We start from the raw sequence: 16,222 nt of genomic DNA, 5'->3' as shown, positions 1-16,222 counted from the left end.
TAGTGGAGCGAAAAATCGGAAAATCCTGAAGGAAGGTCGGAAAATTCGGAAAATTGAATTCCCACATGTTCGAAAATTACATCATAATATAGCGTTGTTAGTCCATTCGATATTTGCGCTATCGAAATTGATCTTTGTTCGTAAGTGGAAATGGATTTTCAGGCGAAATAACGCATTTCCATTTCTTATATCTTCTATAAATAAAAATGGAAGGCCGAATCTGTTGGTAAGCGCAAAACCCGGGGAAGGAATGGTTCAATTTGAGTCATCTATATTTCGTTGTATTCGTCTCTTCCCGTAGATCAATATAGCGGAGAGAAAAATTCGGATATTTGAATTCCCATACGTTCTACAATTAGCTAAGCGTTGTTAGTCCATTTGATGTTGGCGCTAACGAAATTGATTTTTGTTCGAAAGTGGAAAAGGATTTTCAAACGGAATAACGCATTCCTATATCTTCTATCTATATAAACAAAAATGGTAGGCCAAATGTGTTGGTGTGGTCTAAACCCGAGGAAGGAATGGTCCGATTTGAGCTGTCTTTATTTTGTAATATTCTCTGTATCAAACATGTATTCCATGCAACGGAGAAACATGTTATTTTCAAATGCTTGAATCTTGAACGAGAATTCTGTCTGAAAATAATTTTATATTATGAGGACGAATTTTTGTAGAAGTACTAGATAATTTATAGTAAAAGGAAATTGTCAAGGGTCAAAGGGTAATCAATCAATGAAGAGTTCAGTGATTGGACTCACTAACGTTCACTTAGTAAGAAAACGTGGATGTTTGAAAGAATTCAAATCAAAAAATCTATTTTGGGCGGGACAAAGTTCATCGGGTCAGCTAGTATAATATAAAATAATGCCTATTACCGGTAAATGGAGAATAATTCATTTTACGCTAAGTGGTGCGGACTCAATCCACTTCATTTTCAAGTTAATTTATGGATTTTTTCAAGCGATTTCTTGCAATAAATTCTAAGACCACCAGAGATGCCAGATTAACAGATATGTTTGTAAATTTACAGACATATCTGTAAAACTCTTTTTATTTTTGTTGCAGACTTTTTGGATACAACAATATTTCACAGGTTTTTGAGAAATGAGAGGCTCTATTTATCACATCAAAGATATTTGACTCATCGTATTACATTTTTCCATAGTTTTAATACATAAATAAAAATATTTAGTTCATGTCAATACACATGACGTTAGACCTATTTTTTGAGTAATAATGGTTATGTGCGCAAACTAGCGCCTAACTGCCGGTGTCACCACAGTGATTACGTGCGCAAAATAGGTCGCATTGCAGTGATGTCCAAGCGTCGTCTTTAGACGTCATGAAATTCATACTGCTCTTCGATCACACCAGCGCGATGTGCATACTTTTCGGCGCAGTATTCCGTGTAGCACTGTGGCGGAGCACACTGCCGTAATGAAAGGGTTAATTGAACAACTTTGAGTAATATTGAGATTGACTACATCCGAGCGAAAACGGAAACCGTTTCATCCCAGTCCTTGAGCATCCCTTCAACCTCGCACTGTTAGCCTATATCTATCTATATAAATGAAAATGGAAGGCCAAATATGTTCGTAAGCGGGCCTCGAAGGAGGGATGATCCGATTTTAGCCTTCTTTATTTTGTTGTGTTCGTCTCTTCCTGTAGACCATTATAGTGGAGAGCAAAATCGGAAAGTTTCCGGAAAACTCAGAATGTCAAAAAATTCTGAAAAATGAATTCCCATATGACCGAAAATTACAACATGATACGCTTTTTTAGTCCATTCAATATATGCGCTAGCGAAGTTGATCGTTGTTCGAAAGTGGAAATGGATTTTCAGACAAAACAACGCATTCCTATATCTTTTATCTATCTATTTAAATAAAAATGGAAGGCTAAATCTGTTGCTTATCCCAAAATCCAATGAAGGAAAGGTCACTTTTGAGCTGTCTTCATTTTATTGTATTTGTGGTATTCTGCCCACAACGTGCCGCATTACAGGTCTGTTCAATTTGCTAAATGTCGCATTAAATGTAAACTACTGTATATACAGTCATTTCATGCAAATAAAGTGGTGCTCAAGGGGAAAAATTATTTTTCGGACCACCAGTTTACCTTAAAAATCATATCTCAAAAACGTAAAAAAAGCTTCTCTGAAATCGAGATATGTTATGTATAACATCCGCAGCTTTCTAGAAAAGTATAAAAAATATATAGCTCTAGTCCAACGCCATGAAAATAATAAAAAAAAAACTACAATCGATAATTACGAAAACAAAATCCTTTTTTTTGCAATTTCAATATATTATATTTTAATGAAAAGCTAGCTCATTGGCCTCAATTAGATATGCCGATAATCTAAATCGGTTCAGTGATTCAAAAGTAAAGAATTTCTGAAAAAAGTCAGTTTTGGGAAAAACTGGGGAAAATGATTTTTCGGACCACTCTAAAATGGAAATGGTCACCCTAACGAAAAAATAAAAAAAGGGTCTAATGCTTTGCGATAAAGCAGAAAACTACCACTTTTCATCGAAATCTGAGAACCACTATATCGGTTGGGCATGGAATGGCTGTATATATGAAAGATGTACATATACAAAATATACAATAATATATAATACAAAAGACAATCTCACGAGCATCGCGATGTACAAAGCATCAATGAATCTGGAAAAATTAACGTTAAAAGACATTTCTACAGATCCGCACACTTTTACAGACATTTCCACATTTTTAATAGACTTTCACATATTTTTACAGACTTTTTTTTAAAAATCATCTGGTAACTCTTCGTTCCACTTTTCATAGAATGTTTTCAAATCGCAGGAGTAAACATTTACGTGACTTTGACTTCGTTTGTTTTTATTTCGTTCGGAGAAATATTATATCACGGAAATTGGACATTAAAAATGCGTTGCTCAGTGTAAGGCTGCCCGAATACGAGTGAAAATATTCGCGTTAGCTTTTATTGTATTCACTCGGAAACGTATTTACAGACGCGCTGGGTCGATTTTTAAGGAGACAACAAACTAGTTCCGAATAAGGATTCGCGTATCTGTGGAGTAAGTACGATGTTTGAATTATTGAAAATCAAAAGTGTAGCAAACCTTTCATACACATTTTCAGGATTATTTTTATAGCGTCTTAATACAGTGGACTGTAAAAACTGCTACTTAATCCCGCTGCGCGATACCAAAGCAGCCTTTATGCGGATTGCCCAGCGTGAGAAACCAAATTCCCCCTGTGGGCGCGATGCAGACTGCCTTCATTGCAGTGATGCAGCGAGGATTTTCCATTCGCATGGAACTTCACATCACTGTGGCAGATTGAGGGACTCGTTTCATCGGAGACAAAACACAACACATGCTTAAACTATAACTATGTACATTGTATTTTACTTAATACTATAGAAATATATATGAAATTATACAGAGTTATAAATTATACAAGCACTTAAATTTCTTCTTAAATTCTGCTTCAAATTTACTGCTGTTGCGTACACTCTGCTGTCTTTAATCGAACTAGTGTGCTGTCCAATCCGTTGGCGGAGCATGTTCGATTCTTTTTGCAGGAGAGCTGAGGATTGCACTTTAGGATCTGGCGTCGAGGGATTGCATCGCATGCATCTGTTCTCTCTTTAGTGCGCTTGCGACTGTACATTTTTGAAAGAGATACATCGTTACATTTCAACCGGAAAAGAAACCTCGAAGCGCAGATCGCTTTACCGTTATATTCATAACCAGTACTAGCGGATCATAATTACGCGGATTTCATTCAGCCAGCTTCACTAGCAAAACTGTTTTCACCGACGTTAGAAAAAATAGTCCTCAAAACATTTCACTTTTGCTATGTATGTACGTATCAAAATTCGCCAATGTCGAATTTCGCTCCCACGTTAAAATCTTGGAGTGAACTAAGCGTTATTCGTAGTTTGTTGATGATCGGTCAGGTTCTGATACCTTGCAATATGAGATTCTCTTTCAGAGATGCAATGGCCAATTAAACAATTGACGGAAAAATGAAGTTCGTTCATTTTATAAGTTTAATTATTTTTGCCTTTGATAACAATACCTTTTTTTTATAGTGTTGATTATCATAAGAAAAATAACATTCCTAATCGTTGGATCTCTTTTGACATTTCAATTGGACCTTTTTTGACAGCCGTTTTGATTCTATCCGCACTACCTAGATTTTACGCATCAACTCACATTATGAGCTAACGCCCGAATTTAGGCAAAAAGATTGCTCGTTGCATCGGGAGGAAGCGAGTGGTTCGTGCAATCGAAAGAAAACATACCAAATTAAATCGTCAAATTGTTAACCTTTTCTAACTATATTCACTGTTCATGTTTCAAGCAGAAAAAAATCTGGATAAATTTCCTGTCTAATGATATATAACACAACATATGTCGCAATAACCATTTTGAGTAATATGCGTTTCAAAACTCTTAATAAATCGTTACATTTTTCGTAGAGTGCCCCCCCCCCCCCCCCCTATATAGAAATCAAAGACATAGTCCTATGTCAAAATCATAACTTTTCAGCTACTACACTGAGAGAAATCTTTAGTAAATATGACCAATTTTTTGGTACATGTTACCAATTCTTTAGTGATTTTCGACCCTACTAATCATTGGTACATTTTACGAAAAACAAATGGTAGGCAAATATGTCAAGCAAAAATTACGATTTGTTATACCGATATTGGATCAATATTGGTCGAACAAAAGCGATTCGTCGGTTTAATAATGACAGATTTATTGGTCCGCCAATGGTAAATATCAGAGTTGAGACAATATTTTTAATTAACTATATTCATTTAAAAAGCTGTGTAACTATATACAAAAGCAGTAATTCTACAATAACAGTTACATAATAATAATCATAACATTGTAATTTATAATAGAAATAATAGTTCCTTTTTTGGCTACATCGCTGTTTTTCTTTCTCTGGGGACAGTGACAGCTGATTAGCAGGCAGTCGATGATACTAGAAAGCAGCACTCTCCCTCCATATTTTTTCTCTCATGTCCTAATGAAAACATGAAACATAAATATGTTAATGATTTTATATTAGTTTTTAATGCCAGTTGAAAAATAAAATAAAAAAAAGCTTCTCCCCGGCGGAAATATGGAAAGATTCTCGACCGAGGAGACGGATTCAAATTTATATTTAATGAAAACAAAATACTTACCTCCGAATTCCAAATTGCACATAAGCAATTATACTGTTGTCCAGCTGTTGTCTAGCAAATCTCCTCGGAGTCAGATTTCTCCATCCCAGCTGTACGCCGCTTCCTGAGGGGTTAAAATTGTGAAAGAATTTTGTCTTTCGGTACTCCCTTGTGTTTTCGCTAGAGTACTTCTGTAGAAATGAAGAAGTGGCGGATTTTAGCTAAAGAGGCTTGTTTATAATTGTATCATGAACCTGTTTACCTGCAAAATTCGATCGCGAGGAAGTGCTGTTGGTGAAATCCTTACGAACAAGCGGAGCACGGACTATATTTTTGTTGATTAATTTTAGTTTTTCCACTCGTTGATTTTCGTTACTGTTACGCTGCTCCAACGTGCCATATAATATGTGAATAAATTGTTATCTACGCTTAGAAGCTGAAAAAAGATATTTAGATATAATGAACCAGAGCAAAAGCAAAACGTTTACCTCCAAATCGCTTCGCTTCGCTTCTAGTAGAAAAAAGGCGACTGCACACACATTTGCTAGGCATGAAAACACACAAGGTTACAAATGCTATGTAGTAAAATATACGAATCTTTTCTCACGGTAGCCATTCGTATTTAATTCGTATTCGTATCTCACGGTAGCCATTCGTATTTAAAGAATTTCCGGTGACATTTAAATTATTCGACCTGATATTTTCGACAAATCATCAGTTTGGTTTCGGTGATCAATTCGCATTCGAAATTACTTTGTTGTTTGGGGCAAAATGAGCCACCACTGGATAACGACTAACAATGTTATGTTTTCCAAAGCTCACATGTTGCTTATCAAGGGGTTCCTTTTGTGGCTTTGTCCCAGAAAAAATATGCCACCTCAACCAAAACCAAACCTCAATATGTGTTTCTTACTACGTTTTCGTACGTATGAGAAAATTGTAATTACTACTCGAGGTGAATTAGCTCTGCTTGATTCATACATGTACCTACTGTTTCAAAAATGATTCAAACAAATTTAGATAAGGAACAACGCATAAATCAATCCCATTTAGCATGATATGTGTAATTGTTCATTTTACCACCACCATGTGATCATTTTAACCGCACGATAAAAATATGTTCGATCTTACATTTTTTTTTTCTTTTGATGAAAAATGTACTATTTTTATTTTTTACAATAACAATCTTTGGATATCATTAACAACAATTAGTTAAGGTATAATATTTTTTGAAGAACGGAAATTGTAGCGGTATGTGAACGTAGTCAATGAGCATATTCCATAGGGTGTTCATTTTAACACCCTGATCGCCCCGTCACCCAGATGTGGGTGACACTTTTCTCGTTTAACACTTTCGACGCCCCGTCACCCAGATATGGGTGACACTTTCCTCGCTCAAATTGAGTAGGATTTTTAGAAGGAATTTGATAGAATAGGCACCTAAATGTAACTATAGGATATGTAGAAAAATAATTGAATCACAACCATAATATTATACTGTTTATACTATACTTTTCATTATTTTATAGTATGGATGGTTTGTACTGCAGTTTTTTGCAAAACCTCTATACTATGACTTTGGCATATGTTATTGTCATCAATTCGTCTTCAATTGAAAACAAACATTGCTAGATAATGTAAAAGTTATCTATAAACTAAGTTTGATCTTCATTTAATAATTTAATCGCAAGTTGGGCTCTGCAAGAAACTCAAAAACGTCGCGTTGGGCGTCAAACGTGTTAATTTGAATAGGATTTTTAAACGGAAATTCATAGAATAGGCACTTAAATGTAAATATGGGTTATGTAGAATAATCAAAAAATCAAAAACATAAAAATATAGTTTTTATACTATACTTTTAAACGGTTTTATTTAGCGTTACCTACTGTTAATATGTTTGTATGTTTATCTGCAGGGTTGTCCCACATCAATAGAAATTTAACCTCCTTCCTGTTGACCGATTGATCTGAAATTTGGAGCACAACCTTCTTCTTCTTCTTCTTTTTGGCTTTAAGAGGGTTTAAACTTTTCAGTTCGAGCACAACCTTATCTCAGCTATCGTTATAAAACTGCGTATTCTATGATCTTGAAAATCCAAGATGGCGGCCGCTAAAAAATGTGACTTTTTTTCAATTCATCAATATGGGTATCAAACGAAATGGCTTGACTATTAGAACATACTTATTTGTTAAAAATCACATTTTAAATGTACTGTTTAAAAATCAATTTCTTTATGTCGTACAGTAAGTTCTTCTAACATATCGTCCAGGTCTTCACTTGCGTATAGTCCCTCAATATCCTAATCGGAAATCGATGAGATAATGCTCGAAACATTTCCTCTAACGCTTCGCACTATTTCGTCATTACTACTTTCGTCGCATTCAGATTTACTATTACGCCGTCCGGTGAACATTTTAAGGATGATAAAAACACATGTGTGTCTAAAAGAATCGGAGAATCGAAGTTGTTATTCATCGCCATCGAATATAGTATATAAAGCAAGTACGTTCGGTTGAATTTCATTTTTATTATCATTTCCAACACTGTATTATTGACTGAAAACTTATTTTTATAAGTTTTCTAATCAGCAGTCGGTTGATTTCATTCGGGTTCAACAGAAAAGTAGTCTTGAATCGAAACCCAAGTTCATTATTATCGTTGCCCGCTTATTTCTCTAGTGCACCGACGGTTGAATTTGGGCCCCGCAGGAAACTCGACCGAATCGCTCTGGGCGACGAAGGTGTTAACCGCTTTTCCCCTATATCAAATTAAACCAAATTAACTATTCTTCTTTGAACAAATACTATACTCCCCAGAAATTTGGATTTTTTGCTTCGAAACTTGATCCAAATTTCGAATTTGCTAACGCAAGCATTTCATCGCTGGTTTTGACAGTCACTTTTTTGCAAATGCTTAGTATTATAAGTTATATGCAATATCGATACCTATAAATTATGTTAAAATGAAGCCTATAACACAAAGAATGTCAGGGTTTTTATTATTCATTTATTTTTTTTTATCCCATTTATTTGTTTATTAGGCTCATTAGCTTTTTAGCTGTAACAGAGCCGAGTTTTTAATCGTGTACATGTACATATGTTTATGTTTCTATAAATTGTAAATTACACAGTAGCCATTTTTAGGCGTTAGGTTTTTCTGTTCAATTACATTATGGTAAATTACACAGTAGTAGCCATTTAGGCGTAAGGGTATTCTTTCTGTTCTTCCATTGTTCAGCAGACCGGACGGCGGAGACAGTTGATATTGATCATTGTTGGGTTATTTATAGAACAGCAGCCCGATGTCCTTGCAGAGCAGAGCAATTGTATGGATGAATCGATCTTATTTCGACCGTGGATCGATCTCCATCGCTGATGATGGTTGCTTGGACGTAGTTATTCTATAACAACACAAAGATGGTCAATTGAGGGTCCTGAGTTTGAACTCACGATCGATCGCTTAGTAAGCGAACGCGTAACCAAGTGGCTACAAAGACCCCCTATTCAATTATTTATAACATTAAAGTTCAGTAAATTTACATTCAAAAATGAAGTGTTCGGAATTAGAGACAAAATGGTACACCGGGTATTGTAAAAGATCATGGGGTGAATCGCCGTAATGAGGCGCCTTTTGCGCAAGGAGTCTCATCATGACCTGAGAGAGAGGAGCCAGCTGAATGACAGATAGTTTCTTTTCTTCTTATTCTTTTTACGCTTTCTCATCAAGAAAATTCAAATAGGACAATTTCAACCAAGCAAGTTGTTGTCATTCATTTATGAGAAATGTGTTCAAACTTGACGTGAATCTTTGTTTGTGAGTACATTTATGCTTTTTTAACCCCGCTTTGATTTTTGACTTAGGAATACGTTTAACAGGAATATATGGGTGGTAAAACGATAATTTGAACACTGATCATGTAGGAAATAATAAAATATGTACCAGGTCAGCCCACATCATGGCTTCCAGACGGTGGAGATCTTGTGTGGATTTATGGGTGTTTTGGGCTCATTTGTGACTTTTCCCGATCGTTCATTCAGTTATCGCAAATTATTTCATTGTTTCCGAGTTAGAAGTCAAGCTGGACGCGAAGAAGGCATTTTGCAGCGGCGAGAGGTTTTTTTCTTCGATTGAAAACAAAAGGTGAACATTCGTTTCACTGCGGTTGCCAAAACCAAACGGTTCGGGTAGGATAACTGTTGCCGTTCCCCGAAAGGTGGTGTATAAGCAAATTTGTGGATTATTTACTTGGGAATGATGCTTTTGAGAGCATTTGAGATTAAATTTTGCAGTAATCATACTGAAAAACTAATTTTATATTCAATGAGTTCAGTGTTTCAGGGTTGCTCTAGGCACTTAACAATCAACATGCTAATGTTGAGGCCGAGAGTTAATTCGGAAGTTTTATTATTCCACTGCTTTGATAATGGTTTGCGCATTTAGTTTATCTATATTACATTTGCGCTGTATATAAATATGAACAAAAAGCCAAACAATGGATTACGTATTTAGAGCTTGTTTTTCGATAGTGGAATAACTTGACCTAAATTCGAACAAATGAAAATAAAACAATAAAGGGTGTTCGGATCAAAAAGTGGTCAACTTAAATTCGCCGTATTTTTTCTAATCATTCATATAAAAAACCTGATCACCCCTCATTTTGTAGGTGTGTGTGTGTAGAATGATGCCTCTATTTGGATTTTGACATTAGATCTTTAGTTATCAAAATGGCGTCAAAGTAAGAGGAGTGACGAATCAAAATTTTGTACATGCGTCGTGAAAATCCAAACTACACGCACGCAGAAATAGCAAAATCGTTGAATGTGGCCAAATCACCAAAGTAATAAAAGTGTTCAGGGAACGTTTGTCGACAACTAGAAAGCCTGGATCTGGGGGAAATCGAAAGCCGGGAGCCGCAGTGACGAACAGAAGGGTGGCTAGCGCTTTCAAGCGCAACCCCAACCTCTCCGTTCGAGATGTCGCAAATAAGTTGGGAATATCGTCTACAACCGTGCATGAAGCTAAAAAACGATCCGGACTATCGACTTATAAGAAGGTAGTGACTCCAAATCACAACGATAAGCAAAACCTTGCGGCAAAAACAAGATCTCGAAGCTGTATACGACATTGTTGACAAAGTTTGATAGCGTGGTAATGGACGACGAAACCTACGTCAAGGCAGACTTTAGACAGCTTCCTGGACAAGAGTATTATACAGCATCCGGAAGGGGAAAGGTGGCAGACATTTTCAAGCATATTAAACTATCAAAGTTTGCCAAGAAATATCTCGTTTGGCAAGCTATCTGTACCTGTGGCTTGAAAAGCGACATTTTCGTTGCAATCGGGACCATCAACCAGGAAATTTACGTGAAAGAGTGTCTTCAAAAGCGTTTGCTGCCTTTCCTGAAGAAACATGACTTGCGTGTGCTGTTTTGGTCGGATTTGGCATCCTTCCATTATGGAAAAAAGGTCATGGAGTGGTATGCCGCTAACAAGATGCAGGTTGTGCCCAAGGATAGGAACCCTCCCAACACACCAGAACTTCGCCCAATCGAAAAATATTGGGCGATAGTTAAGCAGAACCTTAAGAAGACCCAAAAAACTGTTAGCAGCGAGAAGCAGTTCAAAGCAAACTGGCGTTCTGCGGCGAAGAAAGTGGATAAGGTGACTGTACAAAATGTGATGGCAGGCGTCAAACGGAAGGCTCGCCAATTTAGACTAGGTCGACCGGAATCTTAACTGAGTATTTTTTTCCGTCTTTTATACATATTGAACTTCAAAAAGAAAGATACTTTGATTTTTTTAATAAACAAATAATCGATTTACACGCAATTTAGTTTGACCACTTTTTGATCCGAACACCCTTTATTTATATTTTTGACAACCTTAGGCGTAGTCCTACGTCCCTCCGTTTATGTCCCCGGCATTACCCATCTTTTCGTGTTTTGATTGATTAGTTTCGATTAATGTTTGCCTTTTGCGATCCGGTGTAATTTTATGATTCGGTACAACAAAGATGAGATGCCAGGTGAGTTTATGTGGCGAGAGCAAAAAATCTCACCCCAATATTTAATTTCACTAGTTCCAGGATGATTTATAGCTGCAAGCTCAGTGAATCGATTTTTGCAATGTGGGCGATGATTGGATATTCTCCGATGCAATGTGAATATTCAGCGTATGTGGAATACATAAAATAAGTGCTAATCCCCCCATTAAAAAAAATCAACATTGATTTCTCCAAGGTGCGTTTTGAGGAAAGTTTTTGTTGTGTCCGATGGAAAAAATACTAGGTTGACTAAAAAGAATGCAGAACCAACTGTGTCTGCATTTTTAATAGGTAGTGATCACGATTCGGATTGAATTGACCGATAGTGAAGGTGAATCAATCAGTCTGTCAAAACTAAAAGGGTCAAGAGTCTTTCTCCCCTTTGTGTCATTCTTTGTGTGGACACCGACTGGACAACATCGTTGCTGGACGGGCTGGACGGCGAGGGATCGAGTGCCTTTCTCAAGGCAAGAGGGCGGAGGTGGTAGCGCTGGAGTAGAATAGAGTAGAGTTTTCAAGGGGCCTTTCTCAAGGCTAGAGACGAATGAACTGCAAAAGTTTAAAGTCTCTATAATACAATACCTTCCTTCCTTCCTTTGTGTGTGATATAAGTAGTTTCGCCATATCAATTTTGAGCAGTGATAACGTGATCCATCCGCTGTACAATTATAATTGAGTAGAATTCGAGCTGGCACCTGCTTATATACAGACTTTTGTGATTTCAATAGCTTGCTTACAAATCAATTTTTGGGCTATTGAAACAAGTTTTTGGATCAATAAGTAACAAACATATAACGCGTAGAAATTTTATCTTTCGAATGAAGCGGTTATCACACCATTTCTTTCAACCGGTATTAATGCTCAAAATCCTGTTCTTTGAATGTAACGCTCTCGTTCTCGAAGCTTTGAACTTACACCTCAGTATAGAAATGAAAAATGTAGTCCGACGTCAGAATTATTTTCACATAAAATGTCTTGCAAAAAAATGTCATGTTAAAATTTTCTACATATTTCAATACTATCTTCACAATCTGTGCAACGCCTTTTGTTGCAACAGTAGACAGCCGAGTGATCAAGTTGCTTTCATTTGTTGCAATTCATTGCCTGGTGTACAAACAATCGAACAGGAAAACGAAATGCACCAATTGAAACGAAGTTTGGAAGTGCGTGTAACGAAGTTGGGTTATATCCACGATTGCATTTTTTGTATTAACCGTGCATCAAGAATAAAGCTGTCAGTTACTATGAGTTAATCAAACCGAACACAAGGTTTTTTTTTATATCGGAGTCCGTAAAATACGTTCTTGTTTCAACTTGACATGGTGTCAGAAGTGGCTGATTTCACTTGAAGAATGGCGAATCCACCGGATAATCCTTAAATGCCGAAAGTTTTTGGTCAGAGACCAAAGCCGTTCGAGGCGATGAAAAATCTAAATGGAAATTATGGAAAATTTCGTTCGATTGGTACGCCAGCAGCGTGGAGCTGGAGAAGCTTTCTGGAAAAAGACACGTAGCCGTGTTCCTTTCCTGCCTGGGCCCGGAAATAATAGATGTCTACGAGAGCTTTGAGCTCACAGCAGAACAGACAGTAGTACTGAAGACTGTTTCAGATAAATTCGCCGAGTATTTCGATGCACACGACAATCCAATTTATGAGTCGTATCTTTTCAATAAAATCACCCAGGAGGAAGGAGAGACCGTCGGAGCTTTTCTCATCAGATTGAGAGCTCAGGCAAAAAAGTGCAAGTATACGGAGAATGGTCAAGAGTTGATTAACCGCCTCATCAGAGATCGATTGATTAGTGGAATTCAATCGGAAGTGCTGCGAACCAAACTTTTGGAGGACAACAAAATCACCCTCCAGAAGGCAGTTGATGTTTGCAAAGCCAACGAGGCAGCTGTTGAGCAGAATAAGCTCATTGCGGAGAGTGCCAGCGGTAGTAGCAACGAGGTGCATGTCGTAAAAAGTTTTAGAGCTCCGAAAGAAAAAATGAATAAGTGTGCCTGGTGCGGACGTAGTCATCGGCCTCGAGAGTGCCTCGCCTATGGAAAAAAGTGTAATAAATGTGGGAAAACTGGCCACTTCAGGAGTGTTTGCCGCAGTAAAAGTAACGCCGATGCCAAAATGCTTGACCGTGAAGAAGACGAAAGTGATGACGAAGAAAAAATTGTTGATGCTCTGAGAGTGTTCGCTGTGAATACGTTATGTCCGCCAAGACGGCCGCAGCAATCGGTGTGAAGAAAATTGAAAAATCGTCCGTCAAAAAACTGATTACGTACAGCGGTGACAGAATCATCGTCAAAGGATGTTCTATGTTGTCGTGCGAGCTTCGCGGATTTAAGTACGATTTGATGTTCCAAATCATTGAACAAAAGTGTTCTACTATCTTGGACGGAATCTCTGCTGAAAAAGCCAACCTCATCAAACGTGTACAGCACTTATTGATAGACAATCGCATTTTCGATGGCTTGGGAAAACTGAAAGACTTTGAGTATGATATTGATCTAGTTGAGAATCCCAAATTTGTTATACATCTCGCTCTAAGTGCTCCCCATCGCGCGCGTGAAGCTGTGAAATCCGAGCTTGATAAAATGGTGAAGCTCGGTGTTATTGAGCCTTGTCTGGAAGCAACAGAATCAGTTTCTCCCCTCGTTATTGTACGTCGGAATGCAAACATCAGATTATGTGTGGATTTGACAGATGAGAACAAAAATGTGAAAAGGCGACATTTCCCATTAGTGACGTTAGAAGATATTGCCAGTCGATTGTCAGGCAGCAAATTTTTCACTATATTAGACTGCAGAAAGGGTTTCTGGCAGGTGGCCTTGACAAAGAGGTCCGCAAAGCTTTGCACATTCAGTACACCGTGGGGTCGCTATCCCTGCAAACGCCTCCCGTTCGGATTGGCATCTGCCCCTGAGCTGTTTCAACAGATAATGACGCGGTTGCTCTCAAACATTGCGGGGGTGGAAATTTCCATGGACGATATACTTATCCATGCGAAAGATGAAGAAACGCTTCAGAATACTACGAAGGAGGTCATCAGGAGATTGAACGAAAACGGTATGAAGATTGAACTGATAAGTGTATTTCCAACAGAAAAGAAGTACATTTTTTAGGACATTTGATTACATCCGAGGGATTAAAAGTCTGTCCGGAAAAAGTCGAAGCTATTACGTGAATGAACGCTCCAAGGAACAAACATTCATCGGAATGATTACATATTTGGCCAAATTCATACCAGATTTATCACAACTAACGGAACCACTAAGACAACTACTGAAGAAGGACGTAGTGTACCTATGGTATTCGAACCAGCAGAAAGCATTTAAATCGATTAAAAGCAGATTGGTTGAAGCTCCAGTTCTGCAATATTTCAAGGTTGGAGAACCAGTAGTACTTTCGGTCGACAACGAGAAGCCTGATAAGATTTGGTTGCAGAAAGTTTCATGATTACGTATGGGGAGCTCCATTGACGATTGAGACAGATCATAAGCCCTTGGAGAGTATCTTCAAGAGACCATTGGTAGATGCACCCCCTAGACTAAAACGAATCCTGTACGATGTGAAACCTTATGCGCGCTTGATTGTGTATCGAAGAGGCAAAGATATTCCTTTTGCTGATGCATTGAGCCGAATCTGCGATCCCGAAAGCGCTGCAATTGAAGAAGAACTATCAGACCAAAAAAAAGTGTATGCCGTTTCTTGCCTTGAACGTTCAGCCGAAGAGCATTACAAAAAAGCCACTGCGGAAGATCGTAATCTACAGGAATTGTTAGGGTATATAGGGTGTGTGGCCCAGTAATGATCAACAGGTAAAGAAAAATGTTCGCTATTATTTCTCGTTTCGTGAGCAGTTGTCGGAATTAGATGGTTTGGTCTTTAAAGGCGAAAAACTTGTTGTTCCCGAGACCGAACGAAATGCATTGCTAAAAGCAGTGTTATAAATTATCAAAATTTATTCACGAATGAAGGAATTAGATTTTTCCCAGTATCGGATGAACTCTCTTCTGTTAAAACTCAACTCCATATCTGGCATAATGAGTATAACACAAGAGTCGAGACGCGTGAACTTTGTCTGGTATATAGATCGAAAACAGCATGAACGAATTTCGAAAAGCCTGCATTCAGGCACTTTCGTTACTGTCAATAATTTCAGGTGATTATCACGAACGTTAAGTTGATCTTCATCACTTGCAGTGAAATTTTATTGAAAACGTGTTACCCATTGCACATATAAATGGTGGTGTATGTCATTTCCGGGCAATCGTGAGTAGATTCATAAAACGTAGCCAGAGTTATTCTATACATTCCATTGCCGAAGTTGCCAAAAACAAGAATTTTGTGTGATGAATTGCCATCCTTTACCATTAATCGATTTCACTCTCAATTGGTGACGCTGAATTTTATGCTTTGATTTTCACTAACACGCAATGATCTTCATTTTCGACCTTGCGAATACCATGACGAAAAAGAAGATGCAAATGAAAAATGAACTTCATGGCAAGCTGATGTTGATGTTCATTCCACTGGGGTTCATTGATAGTGTTATTCCATATTTATCGACTCTCGCTTGAGCAGTAGGTTATCAATACAAGGAAGGCAGAAATTCGCCGAATTTGATTGTCGTGAACGTGAATATTTTCAGCACTGGCTAAAAGTCATACACGAGGGGCATTGTGGAATTCAAGCTTGGGTCAGACGAGCTCGCGAGTTTGTGTTTTGGCCGGGAATGGCAAAAGCTATCGGCGACTATGTGGGAAAGTGCAAGATTTGTCAACAAACGCAGAAATTTAAGCAAAAGAACGAAATATTTGTGCTTTTAGTGGATTCCTTCAGCGGTTTTTACGAGTTTCGAAAACTCAAAGAATCGTCGTCAGAAGAAGTGATTAAATTTCTCAAAGAAAAGTTTGCATGTTTTGGTTGTCCAGAAGAATTTAATAGTGACGGAGGTCCACAGTATTCGTGTAAATTGTTTACACAATTCACAAAAGAGTGGTGC

At 37.7% G+C, this 16,222-nt stretch overlaps 1 protein-coding gene and 1 long non-coding RNA gene across 2 annotated transcripts; one reads left to right on the top strand and one right to left on the bottom strand.

Annotated features, from left to right (window-relative positions):
* Positions 1-4,916: 4,916 nt before the first annotated feature.
* LOC129774342 (uncharacterized) lies at positions 4,917-5,962 on the bottom strand. The gene is made up of 4 exons (XR_008742723.1): positions 5,665-5,962; positions 5,439-5,612; positions 5,198-5,367; positions 4,917-5,034 (listed from the first exon to the last, which is right to left on the bottom strand). It is a non-coding gene; the product is annotated as an uncharacterized LOC129774342 (long non-coding RNA).
* A 3,938-nt stretch (positions 5,963-9,900) lies between these two features.
* On the top strand, positions 9,901-13,458 carry LOC129773034 (uncharacterized). The gene is made up of 2 exons (XM_055776587.1): positions 9,901-9,911; positions 12,609-13,458. The coding sequence occupies exons 1-2, from the start codon at positions 9,901-9,903 to the stop codon at positions 13,456-13,458; spliced, it is 861 nt and encodes a 286-aa protein (XP_055632562.1).
* Positions 13,459-16,222: the final 2,764 nt, after the last annotated feature.

The sequence above is a fragment of the Toxorhynchites rutilus genome, chromosome 3 (genome assembly GCF_029784135.1).
Source record: "Toxorhynchites rutilus septentrionalis strain SRP chromosome 3, ASM2978413v1, whole genome shotgun sequence".
In the NCBI taxonomy this organism is placed as follows: Eukaryota; Metazoa; Arthropoda; class Insecta; order Diptera; family Culicidae; genus Toxorhynchites; species Toxorhynchites rutilus.
This window is presented reverse-complemented; position numbering and strand designations above follow the sequence as displayed.